This window comes from Genypterus blacodes, unplaced genomic scaffold (genome assembly GCF_046128005.1).
Source record: "Genypterus blacodes isolate CSIRO-AG114 ecotype Tasmania unplaced genomic scaffold, CSIRO-AGI_Gbla_v1 ptg000227l_1, whole genome shotgun sequence".
Taxonomy (NCBI): Eukaryota; Metazoa; Chordata; class Actinopteri; order Ophidiiformes; family Ophidiidae; genus Genypterus; species Genypterus blacodes.
The window spans coordinates 202,751-222,670 of NW_027467025.1; the positions used below are offsets into that span (position 1 = coordinate 202,751).

The 19,920-nt window shown below is 47.7% G+C and overlaps 1 protein-coding gene across 2 annotated transcripts in view; it reads right to left on the reverse strand.

The window, feature by feature from the left end:
* The window catches only part of ttbk1a (tau tubulin kinase 1a), a 31,474-nt gene extending 12,497 nt beyond the window's left edge, over positions 1 to 18,977 (reverse strand). Inside the window, exons 1-14 of one of the 2 annotated variants that reach the window (XM_076170694.1) lie at positions 18,860 to 18,977; positions 13,857 to 14,015; positions 12,730 to 12,877; positions 11,566 to 11,639; positions 11,104 to 11,244; positions 10,329 to 10,433; positions 7,488 to 7,553; positions 6,680 to 6,772; positions 6,404 to 6,529; positions 6,179 to 6,333; positions 5,684 to 5,894; positions 5,391 to 5,560; positions 4,953 to 5,290; positions 4,360 to 4,541 (exon numbers count right to left, since the gene is read on the reverse strand). In XM_076170694.1, the coding sequence (XP_076026809.1) occupies positions 4,360 to 4,541; positions 4,953 to 5,290; positions 5,391 to 5,560; positions 5,684 to 5,894; positions 6,179 to 6,333; positions 6,404 to 6,529; positions 6,680 to 6,772; positions 7,488 to 7,553; positions 10,329 to 10,433; positions 11,104 to 11,244; positions 11,566 to 11,639; positions 12,730 to 12,877; positions 13,857 to 13,925 (1,878 nt within the window). In that variant the 5' untranslated portion in view covers positions 13,926 to 14,015; positions 18,860 to 18,977. Of the gene's footprint in view, positions 1 to 4,359; positions 4,545 to 4,952; positions 5,291 to 5,390; positions 5,561 to 5,683; positions 5,895 to 6,178; positions 6,334 to 6,403; positions 6,530 to 6,679; positions 6,773 to 7,487; positions 8,559 to 10,328; positions 10,434 to 11,103; positions 11,245 to 11,565; positions 11,640 to 12,729; positions 12,878 to 13,856; positions 14,016 to 18,859 lie in introns of those variants that run through there. The other variant, XM_076170693.1, reaches the window with a different exon arrangement.
* Positions 18,978 to 19,920: the final 943 nt, after the last annotated feature.

Here is a 19,920-nt window from a genome sequence, read left to right on the forward strand (position 1 = left end):
CGCCGGCAGGCCGCCGCCGTGCCGCCGGCGAGCCAGGGAGGCAGAGCTGGTGATATGGGCGGGGCTACTCTCAGCCGAGCGGCTCCTCTGGATGAAGCTGCCTCCTCCGTGCGGGTACTGCTCCGTCTCCAGCGTGGATGAGGAGAAGACGTAGGAGGCCAGCCTCCTCAGCTGATTGGGCCGCGGTTGGTGCCTGTCTTCCTCCACCTGCAAACAGACCAATCAGACAAAAGAGGGCATGGCGGTTAGCCAGACAAGGTGGGAAAACCAACTTATGAATAAAATAAATGTTTTCCTACAGCTGCATCCCATCACTCTGATTGGCTTCCTGTCCTCGTCTCCTCCCCCCTCAAAGAATGACTTCACACAGGAGAGAGCTGATTGGCTCCCACATATCTGAAGCCTTCAGCCGATTGGTTAAAAGCAGTGAGGGGAGGAGCCTGGGAAGAGAAGCTGAGCGAGTGTTGGAGTAAATCTGCCTACTGTTCCAACTACTGTACACTGAAGAAGCTACAGATACCTAAGCAGACATTTCAACCAATCAACTGTTAGCTATGTGGGTTGCCAGATTGGTCAGACTAGCATCCCTCTAGCTGGAAAAAGAATGTTAAAATATACCCCCCCCCCCACACAAAGAAGCACTATTACAGGACAGAAAAGTCACGAGCACAAGAACTCGCTAATCTACAAACACCTCCAGCCTGGTTGAGCTTTTATTTTGTAGGGATTTTTCACATTATCACTGGAAATGAAAAGCAAAGCAAAGAGGGAAGAACGAAAAGAGAGATGGAGTCGTCAAGCACACAAACACAGACACACGACGGGGAGAAGGAGGAAACATGTCAGCAACAGAAGGAAAAGGAAGTTTGGAACAGAAAGTGAGTGAGGAAACAGAAGTAAAGGACGATTCCTAAACTGTGCTTACCCCGAAACATCACTTTATTTCTTCTCGTCTCGTCCCAATGGCGCCCTCGCTCTTTTCTCCTCGGGCGAGTCAAACTCGACATACAGTGTACTTTTAAAGCGATTGCTCGGGGGCAGAGGCGGCGGTAGTTGTGAATGTGGAGGAGGGGAAACGGAACAGAATACGGCGCTCCTCCGTGGTTGGCGGCGGAGAGCCAGATTCGGCTCTCGGCGAGGATTGACAGAAAGAAATAAAGGAAAGGTGGAAGCCAGGGATTCGCTAAAATGACCTCCTGCCACACTCACAGATCACTGATCAGCCTTTAAGAGGTGGAACAGAATAGAACAGTGATCAATGTGTTCACGTCCAGCAGCGTCCACGTATGAGGACATCATGAGCAGGCAGGAAATCATAAAGAGTGAGCTCAGCCACAATCAGATGATCAAATCAGAAGAATACACAAATGCAAAAATAAATCAAAATCAATGCAAAAAATAAATGACGCCACCACACTCATAAGGAAAATCCTGCTGAGGGAAAAATTAATTCAGTATATCAAAGAATTGATTACACATTTATGGGTCTGCAGTCACATCCTGACACCTTCTGGCACCACCAGCAGGACAACATGTGTGTTTGTGCACACCAAACATCAAACCCCAGACCAATCATAAACTCCTTTGATCTGCCCGGTGCCCTTTGACCTTTCCTCCAGCGCCACCTACAGCAGGCCGGGAGGCTGCAGGAGAAGATCAATCAATCGAACCAATGTGCTTTCATCTGCCCGACCTCTAAGTCTGCTCCGTCAATGTGACAGAATTGACACAAATGCAAAAAGGTAAAACTTTGTGGAATGTTTGTAATGATTCATGTGTTTGAGTTTTGGTCTTTGTTGTGGACCTCAGGATGTGTAAACGCGTCACCTGCTCGCCCAACAATGAGACCGTTGTGACAGAATCGCCGCCCCCCCCCCCACAGGTCCAAACTCCCGCCAACGGACAGCGACCACTCTTTTCACTCTGCAGCCAATCACGCTGCAGCGGCCACTGCTGTCACTCACTCACTGCCACAAGACATGTTCAAACACAAAACTGAGCCTGACTGAGATACACACTATGAAACTGCCTGTGTGTGTATGCAGTTAGCGTGTGTGTGTGTGTGTGTGTGTGTATACAGTTGGTGTGTATAAAGGCAGGCAGTAGCTCAGTGGGTAGAGCTTCCGCTTGGGAACCGGAGGGTTGCCGGTTCGAGTCCCTGCCGAGGTGCCCCTGAGCAAGGCACCGAACCCGCAATTGCTCCCCCCTCTGCGAAGGGTGGTAATGTAATGTAAGTCGCTTTGGATAAAAGTGTCTGCCAAATGATCGTAATGTAATGTAATGTAAAGTTAGTGTGTGTGTGTACAGTTGGTGTGTGTGCATGTGTGTGTATACAGCACTTGTATATATGTGTACAGTATAGGTGTGTGTGTGTGTGTGTGTGGTGGGGATATGGTTTAAGATGAAAACTTGAATAATATTTTCATAGTAATAAACATTTATCGTTTCAAACTGAAAATAAACATTTATTCATTTCACATTCATTATAAAAATCATGTTTTGTCCTGAAGTTTAGACTTTTTAAGACTAAAAGTTTCATTTGGGCGTTTTGAACTGTTGCATTTTGCATTGTTGTCTGTGTTTGTTTGTATTTCTTCATGAAGTTCCACCAGGGGGCGTGGCTGAGCTGAAGGTTGTGACACCAACCCGTGAAAGTGGATGAAAATGGACGATTCTTCCCTGTGAGCAGCTGCGAGGCCAGCAGGCCAGGAATCTGCAGCTTATATGGAAAAACTTGGAAAGAGCAAATATTCTAAATATTTACACGATGGAGTTGATGTAGCGCACGGCGGCGACACGCTGCCCCCAGGTGGCTGTGCTGTCCTCTGCAGTTACACGCTGCATGCCGGCACATCACGCCACCTGCTGCTCGTCGCCACGTGATACACCGGGAACGACCGTCAACAGGACACGCAGACCAACGCCGAGCATCATCGTCATCGACAGCTGATTGGCTGCCTCACAATGCTGCTGTAGACCTGGTGACATCATTGTTAGCAGCTGGGCACGAAGCTTGGTTACGGAACAGGAAGTGGAAGCATTTGTATTTTTAGTTTTGACTTCCTCGACAATCAAAAATCACACGAGTCCCTGAAGTCCGGTTTGAGTCATTTTGGTCGTTTTGACGTTGCTTTTTGTTAATCACGACTTCTCTTGGCGCTCTTGAGCTAAACTGGCAACCCCCATGTCCCCTGTTAGTGGCACCAGGTTCACCAAAAAGCACTGTGTGTTTCAAAGAACGAGTCCAGCACGAGAGGGATGTTCTGACAGGTCAACAAAGGTCATATGACAGCGCTGCGTCTGCTCATTGGTCAGAAAGGTGTGGAGCAATCAAATCACAACAGGAAGTAGCTTACCATGCTAACGCTATGGTACAACTAAAGGCAAACTACACAGTAATAAGATTCCTCCAACCTGAACAGTTGTAGTGTGCGATAGCTCCTCCTCTTCACAGAATGAGGTTAAGGGCGGAGCTTAGACCGTGGAACAACGGGCCAAGTGTTATTCTTGTCATGCTAAGTTATATGCATATTGCTAATCGTGTATACATGCTAATGCTAGCACCTTAACTGTATTTGCCAAACAGAGATTTGTTAACATGCTGTTGTCACGGCAACACACTGAACATTTCAATACTCTTTGGGTGAGGCTCACGTTAGCATGGTAATGCTAGCATTTGGGTGAGCGCAGCTTAGCCTGACGAAAAGATTTGACAAGTGTTGGTGGGCCTTCCTGTCTTTCCTGTGCTAAAATGAAGCATAGCACCGATGAGCTAGGTAACAACATTCACTTTTACCCTGGTGATGAGCAAACGTCTCATTAATCTGAAGTTTACAACCCAGAAAAATGTAATTGTTTAAATCTTATACAGTTTCAGCTTTCGTGTTAACGGCTCCATTCTGACAACTGGCTAATGTGAGCTAAAGAGAGCTAAAGTGAGCTAATGTGAGCTAATGTGAGCTAAAGTTAGCTAAAGTCGTGCAGCTCGTTTATGACGTTTATCACAGAAATGTTTTTGTCATCCGAGTAAATTAGGAAGTACATTTGCTCTTCCTAACTGGAAACATGTTTTAGTCCATTCATGATGATGTCATTGTCTCCCACTGAGCCAGAGGAAGAACCAAGAGTTGTACTAAACCATCTGCAGCGATGAAGAGGAGGAATGAAGAAGGGTCTCAGATTTTAATGGCTCTTTCAGCTGCATGTTAGTGGACGGACACGTGGTGGCGCTGCAGTGCAGATCGTTTTGAGTACAGAACCGAAACCAAAACCTTTGTCTACGCCCACTTCACTGGTCTGTCCGCTAACGTGCCAGCAGAGAGCCTGGCTCTGTTCTGATTGGTTGGCCGGGTCTCTTACCGGTCTTTGAGGTCCGATGGGCTCCGACTCTCTCCGGCGGGGGCGTCCCGATGGGAGGGAGTGACAGGGCGACTGGGCGGGGCTTCCACCGCTCCTACGTGACGCTTCCTCCTCTGTTAGCGTTAGCAATCCTCGGCTGCTGTCCCTGGTGTGCGTCTTTGGCCGAACCACCAGCTCGCCCCCTGCTGACGCAAAACCAGACATTACCCAAAGTTACCCGAGCCATTCTCACAAACTTGTTCTGAACCCGACAGAAAACAAAAACCTGATCAGAAATGGTAGAAAGTAACACATGTATGTAACACATGTATGTAACACATGTATGTAACACATATGTGTCTGCTCCAACATCTCAGACTCTTATTCGAGGGAAGTCAAACGAGCCAAAGAAGATCAACTTCCTGGACCTGAGGCCTGCCTGTCATGAGTTCCTGTGAGCCGTATCCTTATGTTGAGCACCATGAAAACAAACGGTCACACGTGTCAAGAATCACACGAGGGTCGATGCTGTAAGTACAGACACTGATTGAGGAGGAGTCTTGTACTCTCTCTCTCTCTCTCTCTCCCCCCCCTACCCCCTCTCTGTCTCTTACCTGCCCTGAGCCTCCTCCTCTCCTCCTGCTCCTCCAGAGGGCGGAGCTCCTCGGGCTCCTCATCAGTGGTTCCCGAAGTGGTTGGTTGGAAGTCACGTAGCTCCGCCTCCTTGTCGATGATCACCCACTCTTTGCTGTCAAAGTCCTCCTCCTCGGCCAATGGGACAGAGCGGATGAAGGCGTTGCTGTGTGCCTCCTGGTCCACAGACGCCACCGAAATCTCCTGACGCCCGCTTACCTGGCGGTCGCCTCGACAACCAGGGTCAACAGATAACATCTGAGCTGGCTGGGAGGAGTAAACGTGGCGAGAAGGCGAGCCTAGGATGTCCATCCTGGACCTGGAGGACATGAAGACAAATTTGTCTTTGTCGGCTCGAATGTAAAACAGTGATTTCTGCCTTGGAAAGACGACGCCCCCTGCTAGGTGTGAAGTCTCACCTCTGTCCGTAGTCGGCTCGGCCCTCTGCAGCAGACAGGCGGTCAGACTCCGGGCTGTTGACCCGGCGGTACCGTAAGGACCGGGCCTGACCCGTAGGAGACTCTGGAACTCCAACTCGAACCGGTGACCCCGGACATGCCCCCCGACCCGCCTCTTCCTCCTGCACCCCCTGAGAGTGAGGTTTAAGTTTACATGCAAACTTTGTCTTATGCAGCCATTTCTTATTAACACAAGATAACTATTATTTACTGCATCTACATCCAAACTTCATGTCCACATTGTGTTAGCACACCTTGTTCAGGCTGATCCTGAGTCTGTTGCGGTTGAAGTCAGTGTCCTCCCAGGTCTCTCCGGGCTCCCCAGGGTGCTGGACCCCCGCATCCCCCGGCGCCCGGGTGGGCGGAGCCGGCGGGGCATTTTCCTGGTCGCTAAGGTGTTCGTCCTGTAGAACGTCATCGGTGTTCTCCCGCTGAGGATCTCCAGGACCCGGCGTCACGATGGCTCTGTGGGGCGGAATGAGGACAGGAATTATCATAGGTGAGCCAGGGGCAATGGATGATGATGAATGATGAGGACTCATGAGGTGTCACCTTCATGGCTTCAGGTTAGGGTGACGTTACATGTATGTACAACTAAACTGTATGCCCAAACTCTCACACAACTTTCTTTCCTTTCAACAAAAGGAACATTAGTGATGTTTGTCGCTTGCTTGACAGATTTTTAACTTCTGCATTAGAAGGGAAGAACAGCAGATTGCGTCTTCTACTGTGGACAATGTGGTTCTTACCCCACCATAGCGGCAGTGGGTCGGGTGTTGTGCTGTGGTTGAGAGGAGGCGCTGGTCGACAGCGTGACATCACTTCCTGCTTTCTCCCAATCAAAGGGCTCATTCTCGGTGATGAGTCGCTCCTTCATGCTGTTCTCAAACACCGACATCAGCAGCTGGAGCAAAGATACAAAGTAAGACACCATCATGCACCCACGTGTGAACACAGCAGGAGGCCGAGGGTACCTGGTAGTCTGGTTTGGTGTAGTAGTCCAGAGCCAGGACGTGGTCCAGGAAGACGTGAAACTCTGAAGGCATGTATTTCAGGAGCATTCGATGGTCATAACGCTCCTTAATCTGACCAACTTGCTCCTGAAAAGCAGCAAGAAAACGTTCATATTAGTGCTAGTTTGGGTATAGCAGTAGTATGTATGACACTCAGTACTTTGACCTTTGACCTCCTGGTACTCTGAGGATTTGTCTATACTCTGATTTAAGGCCGTAGTTACGGGAGAGAATCACCTTATCTTTGATCTTCCTCCACGGTAACTGTCCCACAGCAAACTCCACCAACATATAAAACAACGACCACAGATCGTCATGACGACCCATTTCCTGTAAGAACATGACCCAGGACCAGCATGTTAGGTTGAACAGGAAGAGAGTTTGTCTTTGTGATTACTCGGTTGGGAAAAGACCATGAAGTTTCTTAGTGTTGTGTGGCTGTGGGCTACATGACCCTAACCATGACCCTGACCTGACCCTGACCTGACCCTAACCCTAACAATGACCCTAACCGTGACCCTAACCATGACCCTGACCTGACCCTAACCATGACCCTGACCCTCACAATGAACCTAACCATGACCTGACCCTAACCTGACCCTAACCATGACCCTGACCGGACCCTAACAATGACCCTCACCATGACCCTGACAATTACCCGAACCATGACCCTAACCATGACCCGAACCATGACCTTGACCTTAACCATGACCCTAACCATGACCCTGACCTGACCCTGACCCTGACCCTAACCATGACCCTGACCCTAACCACGACCCTGAACTGAACCGTGACCCTGACCATGACAATGTAGGAAGTATTCATCCATGCATCTTGCCCCTGGCCAACACAAACAGCATTGATTGCTTGGTGCCAGTTTGCCTGTGAACACATGGGAGGAAGTGTAGTTCTACTTTAGCATCAATGGCAGATTACCGCAGTATTTGATGTTTCTCCTTTCAAGTCTCAGAGCTTTGACACCTTTGGACTTTTTGTGCGTCTGAGCAGCAGGAAGATGGAATGTTTCCATGTTGTGTTGGTTTACCTTGTTTTTGTGTGCGTTGACTGAAGCATATCTGACCGTCCCTCTGAAACCGGCAACTGTCCTCGGCTGCAGACGAGATAAAGTGACTTGAATGTTCGTCTCATTCATCATTCAGCCTTGACATCAAGGCTGAACGCCAGTCTTTAGTTTCCGCTTATGCTCAATAACATCACAGAAAAATACAACAAAATCATGAAAGGTGGAATAATTTACACTGTTTACAGAAAAACATAAACAAACTGCTTTCTAATAAAGTGTATTATTATATTGTGATTCATATTATAGTAGATCTACACTTGTATGTGTGTGTGTGTGTGTGTGTGTGTGTTTTAATCTCGCGTCGTATTTCTCAAAAAAAAATCTTCAAAAAAAATTCTTTTAAGACTTTAATTAGATTGTTACACCAGAATCGTTAATGTTTTTATCCAATGAATTTTGGAAAACAAACTCTTTGGGGGGAAAGTTTCCTTAAGGGTTAGTTTCCTTCCTTCCTTGGTAAGAACTCTTCCACTATTCTCCCAAACCAAAAGGGAACCATCTCAAAAAGTCAAACCAGCAACGTTCTCCGGTTCCAGTTCTCAGGTTCTCAGGTTCCCATGAGGGAATGTTCCAGCACAGTTTTCTTAAGCTTAGAGGAACATTTCTAAATTGGTTCAAGTGAAGGTTTCCAAGGAAACAGGCTAAGAGCCTTGGGTTTTGCCTCAACACGGTTCTCAGAATGTTTCCCAGAGCTCTTAAGGTTTCATAAGAGAACCAAAGGGAAACTAGAGGGAACGTTCCCTGCAGCTACTTCATCAACCATCACAAATATCCTGTAGATGTTCTTGGAATAAACAAACCAACCTGAATGTTTCTGGAACATCCTGAAGGTTACGATGCACGTTACCCAATCAAAATGACGGGGGAACATTAGTGGAATATTGTTTGTAAACAGAGTAAATTATAACATAAGAGATCAAAATAACCAAATCATGAGACAAACATCAGCAGAGGGTCACGTTGCATCAAACAGGGTCAAACTGCAGGTCTACTGCCTAGTGCCTTGCTCAAGGGGATTGACAGAATGCCTGAGAGTACATTACATTACATTACGATCATTTAGCAGACGCTTTTATCCAAAGCGACTTACATCACCTCGGCAGGGTTAGGGTTACCATGTGAGGCAACAGTGCCTCTGAGCCAGGAGGCAGAAGGTGGAAGCATTTCAGACACTGGTGTAAATCAAAGAAGTCTGAATACTAATGACAGTGTTGAAGTATTTGGGGATGTTGTCTGTACTTTACTTGAGTATTTAAATGTCCTCTAACTTTACATTGGCAAAGGTGAAGGACATTTCTCTTCCTTCACTTCTGAAGGATCCTTGTAATTGTGGTCGAGGATGTGAGACAGCGATAACTTCCTGTCTTCTAATGTGACCCTGAGGCTTAAAGAAGCAGCATAGTGCCCCCATGAGGCTGAAATAAGAAGATACTCAGGCTCAGTCCAGAGGGCACGACTTCACTCCAAGGAAAAGGACCTTCTGGGTTTCTGGGTTTGGGCTCTGATCTTATTCTAATTTAACTGCAGATTTGACGAACTGTGTTCGGCTGCTGATACCTTCTGTGACCCTCTGTTGCCATAGAAACCACTCACATCCCTTGGTAACCATGGAGATGATGGAGAAACGGGAGGCATGCAGGTCAAAATCATAAGTCCAAAGGAACTGCAAGAAAAATACCAAGACTGAAGCGTAAAGGAATAACAAAGACATCAACAAATCAAACATACCAAAATTAAACCTTCATCAAAAACATAAACCACACAGAACTGATGATGATGATGAAGATGTTGAAGACTATTATTTCACACTGTGAGCTGCTGAATGAAATAAAAACAAAATGCATTTGTAATTACTAAACTAAGACCATCTAGCAGGAAGCGTAATGTCACAACACTCAGTATAAAACACAAATCCTGTTTGTTACCAGGGAAGACTCTGATGAAGACTCTGATGAAGATGCCTAAAGCCATTTACATTCACATGATCTTTCTAGTACTCAGAGGACACAAACCTGGATTTGAGCCAAACACAGATCTGCATTAGAACGAGGTCACATGTTAGACCATGTGACCATGTGACCTCCAGTTACTGAACTAATTCAAAGTATCAACATGATGGTCAGTCGCACCTCTGCAGTGCGACTGACCAATGAGCAAGCAGGAAGGAGGATGGAGGGATGAAGAGAGGGGTGCAAAGGGACAGACAGAGAGAGAGAGAGAGAGACATAGAGACAGACAGACAGACAGACAGACAGACAGACAGAGAGAGAGAGAGAGAGAGAGCGGGAGACATAGAGACAGACAGACAGACAGACAGACAGACAGACAGACAGAGAGAGAGAGAGAGAGAGAGCGGGAGACATAGAGAGAGAGAGAGAGGGGAGAGAGAGAGAGCGAGGGAGAGAGAGCCTGAGGTCTCTCACCCACTGATGCATATAACAGCATCAAACATTCATCATACTGCTGCAGAGGAAGAGGAGGGATGATGGTAAATGAAAGCAGCTTGTGCTTCAACTGATCTAAAAATAGCTGTGACATCATGACTGATGGGGGCGGGGGGGGTCTAACTGAGGAGGAGGTGGAGATCAATACAAAGACATGGAGTGTTTGTCCATAAGAAGAGCTCAGATGGTTTGATCTGCCTGGTGGCCTCCAGGGACCCTCATGGAGGGGGACTCTGCTGAGCCTGCTGACTTTAGAACAGGAGGTTGGTGGTCTGCAGATCTCGGGTTGGGTGACCCTGTGACCTTTGCACCAAAAACACAACAGCGGCTTTTTGAGATTCTAAGAGGCGTTTCTTACCGGTCGGACCTCTCCGGTGGTGTTGGTGTACTGCCGCGCCAAGCCAAAGTCCAGCATGTAGCACTTCCTGTAGGTGGAGGGAAGCCGGCCCATCGCAAAGTTAGACTGCGGGAATAAAACAGCAGAGCGGTGCGTCAGGAAGAGCGATAGGACACGCCTCCTCCTGGATCAGCTGCCGGGGACACTACATCACACTGATGATGTCAATGAGCTCATTAGAATGAAAAGCAAAGACGCAAACACAGCAGAGGAAGACGGCGAAGCGCCAAGAGTCCAGACTGATCAACAAAAGATCTGCAAAAGCACCAAGCTGACATCGTTTGAACTTAAAATCTAACAGAGTCAAACATTAAAAATCCTTATGTTGTTTGTGCGTGTGCTCGTTTGTTCTTCACCCTGCTGCCCCCTGCTGGAGGATCTCTGTAGAGCCTTCAGCAGAGCATCAGGCTGCTCTTCCCTTTAAATAGAGCTTCAAAGAGAGGCAGAGCAGTAACCGGAGCTGCAGCTCTGGACCAGGCTGATAGAAACCAGCTGAGTAAAGGTCCCCAGTAAAGGTCAAAGGTCACATGGACAGAAACTTTTAAGACCTAAAGGAAACTTCCTGTTAGCACATCCGAGCTGGACACTAATATAATATCTAACTCTCAGTTTGTGGTTGTGAGATACGTGTAACACACATGTTCCCTGCCTGTGTGTCACATGTATGATCAGCTGCTTGGACGTAGCACATTTAAACCATCTCAGTTGGCCTCGGGGGTTTGTGAGGCAGCGTTACCGGTTTGATGTCCCGGTGCAGGAAGCCCACAGAGTGGATGGCTTCGATGGACTCCAGGATCTGCTTCCCGAGCCGCAGGGTGGTGCTCAAGGTGAAGGTTCCTCTGGGCTGACTTCTCCGCAAGTCCGCCAGGTTACGGCCCTGACACACACACACACACACACACACACACACACACACACACACACACACACACACACACACACACACACACACACACACACACACACACACACACACACACACACACACACACACACACACACACACACACACGTTAGTGGAGTATTGAATACTTTCACTGCACTACAAACTGAATATTTGCTCAGGTTGGTCTTCAGGTTGTTTGAGCACAGAGGATAGTTTAGTTCATCAGTACCTCCACCAAGGAGGATCAGGTGTCACTTGAGTTAGTGTGTGTGTGTGTGTGTGTGTGAGCGGTGGAGGGCCAGCGTGACTCACCTGGAGCTGCATGACCACATAGTTGAATTTGTCATTTCTGCCACAGCCGATGAACTTACAGACGTGGTTTTTACCTAAAGACAGAAAGCAGCAGTCTGAGTCTGACAGGATGAAAAAACTCACACCCTAATATGGACAGAGATAGTTAACTGTGTTTTATCTGACTCCATTAATAAATAAGAATGGCAGTGTGATTTAGCGATGCTAATTTAGCTCTAAAGAGAGGCAGGACACAACAGAATGGAGAGTTAGCTAACATGAGCTGATAGCTGACATTACAGTCAGGCTTACAACAGCTGAGGGAATATAAAACATCTAAAGAGATAGAAATGACCAAATAAACCAGATAAACAAACCAGGTAATGGTGGCCAAAGAGAAGAGAAGTATGGAAAAGGGAATAGAGAGAAAGAAAGAGCAAAAGAAGGAAAGGATCAGGGAGGAAGAGAAGAGCCAGGTAGAAGAGCAGGAGGTAGAAGAGCAGGAGGTAGAAGAGCAGGAGGTAGAAGAGCAGGAGGTAGAAGAGCAGGAGGTAGAAGAGAAAGAGCGCCCTTTTCACAATGTCCTCTTAAATACCCATATCCTGTACATTTACATACTTTTGCCACAAACCAATGAAAGACTGTCACATGGGTTCTTTGGCGCACCCTCACTACAGAATGAGCTGTGTGAGTGTATGCACCACTCTGTCTCCTCCTCTAGAGGGCAGTGGATTGAGACAACATTCCTTCACCATTTTCCTATCATGCCGCCCTCCGTGTGACGGCGAGGTGTGAGGAGAGCTCTGAGAACATTGTTGGACCATGCGGCATTCCTTTCTGAGGTCAAAGCATCATCCTTGGCCTTTTATGTTGAAGTTAAGATGAGGTTAGCGCTGAGATCCCTTTACAGTCTCTACATACAAACTGGACAACAACAGAGCCAAGCACAGTTACATGAACACAGGAACACAACTTAAAAATGGCTTCATTTTGAGACGACCACAGAGGTTTAAAGCCAACAGGCCCGCTTCTGTCTTGTGTGCAACAATTTGGATGTGCAGTTTGGTCTTACAAGGTCGCATTCTGAACCTGATCCTGGTCTGATCCTGGTCCACTTCCACTTGTTGGCCTGCCATACTCCAATGGATTGTGGAGATCTGCTGTGTGACTGTGATGGACTCTCACCTTGCAGTTTCTTCAGCACTGCCACCTCCATCTTCAGGACCTGTTTTGGCTGCTGGGCTGACTCCACCTTCAGCGCCACGTTTTCCCGCGTCAGCAGGTCCAGGGCCTCGTAGATTTCTCCAAACCCCCCCCCACCGATCTTCTTGAGCTGGGACAGAGGACATTCAGAAAGTTAAATCAGACTGAATAGGTTTGAACACGATCTTTTGGTCTTTTGGTTTATTTCCTGTTTTCTCTTCACCGCCTCCTGTTCTTCTGTGTTAAATGAGATTAACAGAGCTTCAGTTCAAGCAGCAGCTGGAAAATCCTGCTGATGTGCCCTTGAGCCAAAACACCATCAAAGTCGTCACGTGTGTGTGTGTGTGTGTGTGTGTGTGTGTGTGTGTGTGTGTGTGGGTTACAGTTGCATTGTGCCGCCTGAGTGAAGACGCTAATAATCAGTGAACCAAGTGGAGACAGCGACACGATCAGTTGCTCTCTGATTGGCTGTGCCGGGTCAGCTGACATGTAAACTGAGTTACATACATTATTATGTCAAGAACCGAGCTTTCTTCTTGATTATAGAACATTTGGAAAATAATTCATTCATGTCAAATGCACTTTAAACAAAGCTGGATGTGATTGATCTTCAGTGTCGTTACTGTATCTTGTTTATAAATACTGTCCGTCTCCTCGGCAAGACAAAGCTGATTTGGTGCCCATCTAAATATCCTGGCCCCGCCTCCTGGCCCGCCTCATACGGGGAGACCCCCTAAAGGGGTCAAGGGGATCCTGCAGGTACGGTGATGCTGTTTTCCAATCAAGGTGATTGGTCAAGAGGCGGAGCTTCATCTTTCATCACTAAGCTCCAACATCTGCTGCTCTGGACCAAGCTAGCTGTAGAGCATCAGTTACCGTAGCGACAGAATGAGATCAGAACTGAGTCATCTTCATGACATGGAAACATCAGACTGTAGCATCGACTTAGCCAGCTGACCTCTGAATCCAGGGACACTCACAGCCAGATAGAAAGAGGAAAGCAAAGCGTCTGTCTGCTCTCTTTGACAGCAGCCATTCATGCAGTAGTTAAAGGGGCAGGATAAAGATGAGGAGGAGGAGGAGGAGGAGGAGGAGGCGTCCTGACTCACCACTTTCCATCGGTCTTTGACCATGCAGTTTGGCGGCAGGATGTCAGCCTGCTCAGACGTCCCGTTCATGCTGGCGTTGTCCTGGAGGCCGGGGACTAGGCACTGGATCTGCCAGCCAGACAGAACACGAGCAGCTCCCAGCTTAAACGAGCCATTTATCTGCCGGGGGCGAGGAAGGATGAGGAGGGAGGGTGGGAGAAGATGAAGACAGAACAGCAAAGGGTTGAGGGGGGCAAGGAAGAAACGGATGAGGGGGGAGGCAGTAGCAGAAGTAGGAATGGAGAGAGGGAGAGAAATACAAACGTGAAGGGAATAAGGAAAGACAAAAGGAAGGAGGGGAGGAAGGGAGGATTATGTCAGACAGAAGGAAGGGTGCAATAGAAAAAAAGGGAGGAAAGGGATGAAGAGGAGGTTCAGGTAACAATGTGAGAGACAGAAAGGGGGAAGGAAGGAAGCACAGAGAGGAGGGAAGAAAGGAATGGAGGTATGACACAGGAGAGGAAGGCAATGAGCGGTAGAAGGGAAGGGAAGAGGGAAGGGAGGAAGGAAGTTACAGAGAGCAGTGGTTAGTTTCACAGAGCAGTGACTGTATGCAAGCTTAGCTCAGGGAACACTGGGAGCATCCCAGTCCCCCCAGTCAGCCCAATACGTTCTCACAGCAGGAAAGGCATTAGAGCTGCTGGCCACTGTTAGAAGCCATTCTTCAGCTGGATCAGGCTACAGGCCAGTGAGGGGGCGGGGCGGGGCGGGGCGGGGCGGGGCGGGGCGGGGCGGGGCAGGAGGGGTGCGATGGTATTTGCTGTACCTGTAGCAAATATCATGTCTGCAGAGAAAGCAGCCGGACGCCCCCCTTTGGGCGCAGCCGGACCGGAAGTGCAACTCGATGCACCGACACATAGCAACAAGACAGTCAATCAAATCTAAACACAAGAAGGATGTGACGGTCACTATGGGTACCTGTGAAGCGGTACTGGTGGTATTGTATTGTATAGCAGTGTATAGTATAATATAGTGTGGTAGAGTATAATATGGACTGTACCTTTATATAGTGTAGCATTGCATAGTATAGTATGTTGTAGTATTGTATGGTAGAATGTAGTTTAGTGTGCTAGAGTACCACCAGTGTAGTGTAGTACCGTATAGCATTGTACACTGAACACATGAATAGTGAAGTGGATCACTGAGCTTCTCTCACGGTGTCTGCAGTGACCTCTGACCTCAGCTGTCTGCTCTGACTGGTTCCCACTGATCTGTGGGGGAACTTTAGGTTGAAAGTGATGCACGTCGGTCCAAACCATGCGGTTCTGCATGCAAACGAGCCGTCATCAGTGCATGCAGAGCTCAGGCCGACTGCGCGTCCGCCGTGTCTCCAGTCAGACCAGTCTGACATCACGACTGGACAGAGTGGGAGGGGGAGGGGCTTCACGGCGATCAGCAGCTGGACAAACAGTGACACCTGCTGCAGCTCAGCCGCCAATCACTGCACAGGGGCGGGACCACAGCTTTCCCAAAAACATACAGTCCAACAAACCATACGCTACCATACACAAGTGTATCGTCCACCTCTACAAGTATAATAAAGTGTTGTATAATAAGGTGTTTCATATTACATAGCATTATTAGTATAGCAAGATTGTGTAGTGTAGTAGGGAATCATAGCACTGTAGCGTATCGCACATCGTAACAAAGAACCTAAAGATTTGGATGGCTTGGCTCGTCACACACTTACACATCATTCTAGAGGGACTGAACCTAAACTTAACCATGTACAGCTGAATGTGTATTATAGTATTATAGTATGGCACAGTATTGCACTCTCTACATAATTAAGTACATTATAAGATGGTATATCTAAATATATGTGAATATGCAATGCTATAATGAGTATACTGAAGTAAGACTGCGTAAGTATAGTGAGTAGAGAAATGATGTTTCCTACAGACTGGTATCCCATGACTTGTGTGTGTTTGACTGTACACAGTACATTACAGTGCTACACTGTGAGCTGCAGTAGTGTTCAGTATGATGGAGTGTAGTGGAGTGTAGTGGAGTGTAGTGGAGTATGATGGAGTATAGTGGAGTATAGTGGAGTGTAGTGGAGTACAGTGTGTACTGAGCGTGTATGTGTCAGGGAAACTCTGTGGTCCAGCAGGAGTTGATCTAAACGTCTCAGCAGCAGATCAAAGAGAAACACAGTAAAACTCTTTGAGCTCGTCTTCCTCTCCGCTTGTTTACGATAAACAAACTCATCACTGAATGTGAGGGGGGCGGGGGGTGGGGTGGGGGTGCTGTGCCAGAAGCCAGGTTTGCATCATTCCGGTTTGTATCCGATGAAGCTGCAGTCGGAGCTCACCATCGTTCTGACGACCCGGAAAACCTGACGGCTTACAACAAATCCTGAGCCGGACAAAACCCTTCCTGTTCCTGTGTTAGCCTACAAGCCAGAACAGAGGGCACAGTGACACGAGGAGGAGGAGGAGGAGGAGGAGCAGGAGGAGAAGCCTCTGCAACACTCCAACACAAGTTCAACATACAGCAAACATAAGGCTCTTCAGGCTCAGCCTGTCAGGCTCAGCCGCCTCAGCTGCACTTTGGTTTAGCTTAATGCTAATGCTACGTGACAATAACAGGGTTGAGCATGACAAGCTGAGCCTGGCAACGTCTTAAAATGGACACTGTAAAGGAACAACAAACGACACCCTGCACTGTGATCACCAGCCACACTGTACATCACTACATCTGCTGTCTGGTATAGTGGACAAGGGTTGACTGATAAGTTCTGAGCCTGGCGTAGACTGAGGTGTAATGAGGTGTGAGGGACTCCACAGCTGCTATGACATCATGCAGCTTCAGCCTCAGAAATGATTCAACTTCCACACAAATGATATAGTCCTGGGCTCAGAACTTATCAATCGACACTCACTTTGGTCTGATTAGCAGCAGGACTAAACGCGATTGTGTGTCAGTTTGTGCGCGTGTTTATGTATTTTTGTACATTATGAGTGTGTGAAATGGCTGTGCGTTTGTGTGTGTGTGTGTGTGTGTGTGCTCACAGTGCAGGTTGTACCATCACTGCACCTGAAGCTTCACAGTGGATATGAGGACAAACAAACATCACAGACAGAAACAGCTGATCATGTAAATACAGTGACATCATCTATATGACTGATGAAATATTTATACATTTATGTGTGTGTGCATGTGTTAAATATAAATATGAGTTCAGTCAGCGCCTCCCCCCCCCCCCCCGAAGCTTCCTCTCTGCAGTGCACAGTCATGGGAGCTCCAGTGCGCATGTGCACGGCCACATCCTGCTGATCAATAAATCTGGCCCGGTCTGACCCGGGTTAAGAATCTGACGACACATCAAAGTGACTTACTGGGTTCTGGTTCTGATTCCATAAAACATGACGTCATTACTTTCATCTGTTTCTTTAAGCTGCTACACACCCACAAGTCTCCTAATTTAGCCTGACTACAGACGGCCCGGTCCGGTCCGGTCCGGCCTGCATCCTACCTGGCGCACCGTCCGCTCCTTTTCCGCCTTTTGGGAATCTTCATCTGGGATGTGATTCCTGCACAAACCGTCCCGAGGCAGAAAACCCACCGTCCCTCTCAGGCTGGACTAAACGAGCATCCAAATCCTCCCAGCGGCAGGGACAGGGGGGGGGGGGGGCAGGGCCCGCGCTCACATGCAGCACCGACCGACAACCAGCGTCCAGGTCCCCTCAAAGCCCGATCACAGACTCTGCATCCGTCAGAACCCGCTGCAGGTTCAGTCCGGACCAGGATGCTGCAGGTCACAGCCCGCACATGAACCGGGTACAGAGGAGCACCCGACGCGGTGCACACACTGACCCGGATCAGATGGACCCGGCTCAGATGGACCCAGTGCAGGCGGGATGTATTGAGATGGACCCGGTTCTGAGGGACCCGGGCCTGTCAGGGGTGTCAGGTTGTTCAGCCCGTTTGTCCGCACTGCAGCTCTGCCCCCTACTGTCAGACCACCGGTAAACACCGCACTAACAACATCCGGTCACCTCCTCCAAAATAAAACATCTCTGAATTGGGGGGGTTGATTATTTTTAATAAGATTTGTTTTGTTAATCAGAAACAAATAAATATATAGTTGAAAAACATATATAGTTTGAATATTTTATCATTTCCTGCTATTCCTTAATTGTTTTACAAATGACGGATTAATGTTAATGTTTGATGATATTCTCTGTTGATCTGATTTGAATGAAGTCCCTGAAAGCAAGATCCATTTGGAATGATAAGTTTCCAGCTGCAGTGATTTAGCTCATGAATATACACATTTTGTAAAAAACTAAGAGGAAGTGCTTTGAAAAAAAAACAACTGTGTTTTTGATTATATTAGTTTTAGTTCATAATAATTATATATAATAAAGTTAATATTACATCGTTACGTTAATTGATAAAGAAATCATATTTCCAATTGGGATTACTTTCATGTTTACAATTGAAGTAAAGAAAAGTAAGACTTAGTTAGAAGGACAGAAAGGACGAAGCGAATGTTGCTTTAGAAAGAAAGTTTTTAAAAAAAAACGGAACGATTCAAACTGTATTAATTCATTTTTATTTTGGAAACCGGATGTGCTGAGCTGTGATCATTTTTCGTCTTTGATCTTGTAGCCCGCTGCCACCAGGAGGCGCTGTTCACATGTTCACCTGCTCAGCGTCTGCACCGCGTCTTCGTGATGTAGAAACAGCGATATTCTAACATCCGGTCCGCTGTAATGTCGGAATGTTTCCTCCCCGGTGAGGCTGCACACTGCGGATCAACCAGAGCGAGGAGACGTGCGCACATACGCACACACGCACGCACACGCGCGCACATATACACACACGCAGAGCATCACGCCCGCACCAGCTCGACATAATCGCGATAATCACCGGATCGCACAGCAAACGGCGTAATCGCGTTTTATTGTTCTTTTCATCAGTGACGAAAACGCACGCGGGGATTTCTTGTTTCTTACCTGGTTGTTGTTTTCTGTCCGGATGACAGAGAGCCGAGCAGCAGCACCATCCGCTCCCTGCGCTCCATGTTTGCGTGTACGCACACACACACACACGCGCACACATACACGCACGCACACACACACTCCCTCTTCCTCTCTGCCTCCCTGTGTGACTCCACAGCGCCCCTAGCGGCAAGGAGCTCGGTGTAAAATGAAGAGATTGAAAAATAACGCCATAACTATAGCAACAACCCACAACCGCGCCAGGGTCACCATAGCAACGGCATATTTTAACAGCCAAACTACCTTCAGACTCCTTAATAAACAAAAAAATCATTCAATCAGATTCAAATTAAAAACTAAGGATTATTTTATTCTGAACCAAAAATAAAACCTGCATAGGGGGAGGCAGTAGCTCAGTGGGTAGAGCTTCCGCTTGGGAACCGGAGGGTTGCTCCCCCCTCTGCGAAGGGTGGTAGTGTAATGCAATGTAAGTCGCTTTGGATAAAAGCGTCTGCCAAATGATTGTGATGAAACATGTCAGGAATGCCATAGCAACTGCATGATTGGCAACATAACCATTTGATAACTTAAAACTGAATTTCACAATCTAAACTGAGGCTAAATAACATCATAGCATAGATGCACTTTGAACTGACCACGACTATTAATTGAACAATTAATTGCATAATGTCAATTAACTTAAATCCTTGAATCATTTTTAAAAGCATTGCTGCTGCCATGGATACACTGAGCAAAGTCTGGTTGTTTGTCTCATGTGCAACGACAATAAAGTGTCAACTTATCTGACAGGAATGTGCCAAACAAAGAAATAAAGTCAATAAATAAGTAACTACAGCAACTACAGTTACAACCATCCAGACATCCTCACAGCCGCCAAGCAACACCTCCCAGCACCAGACCCCGCCCCAGCTCCAGACCCTCTCCAAGCTCCAGACCCTCTCCCAGCTCCAGACCCTCTCCCAGCTCCACACCCCCCTCCCAGCACCAGACCCCGCCCCAGCTCCAGACCCTCTCCAAGCTCCAGACCCTCTCCCAGCTCCACACCCCCGTCCCAG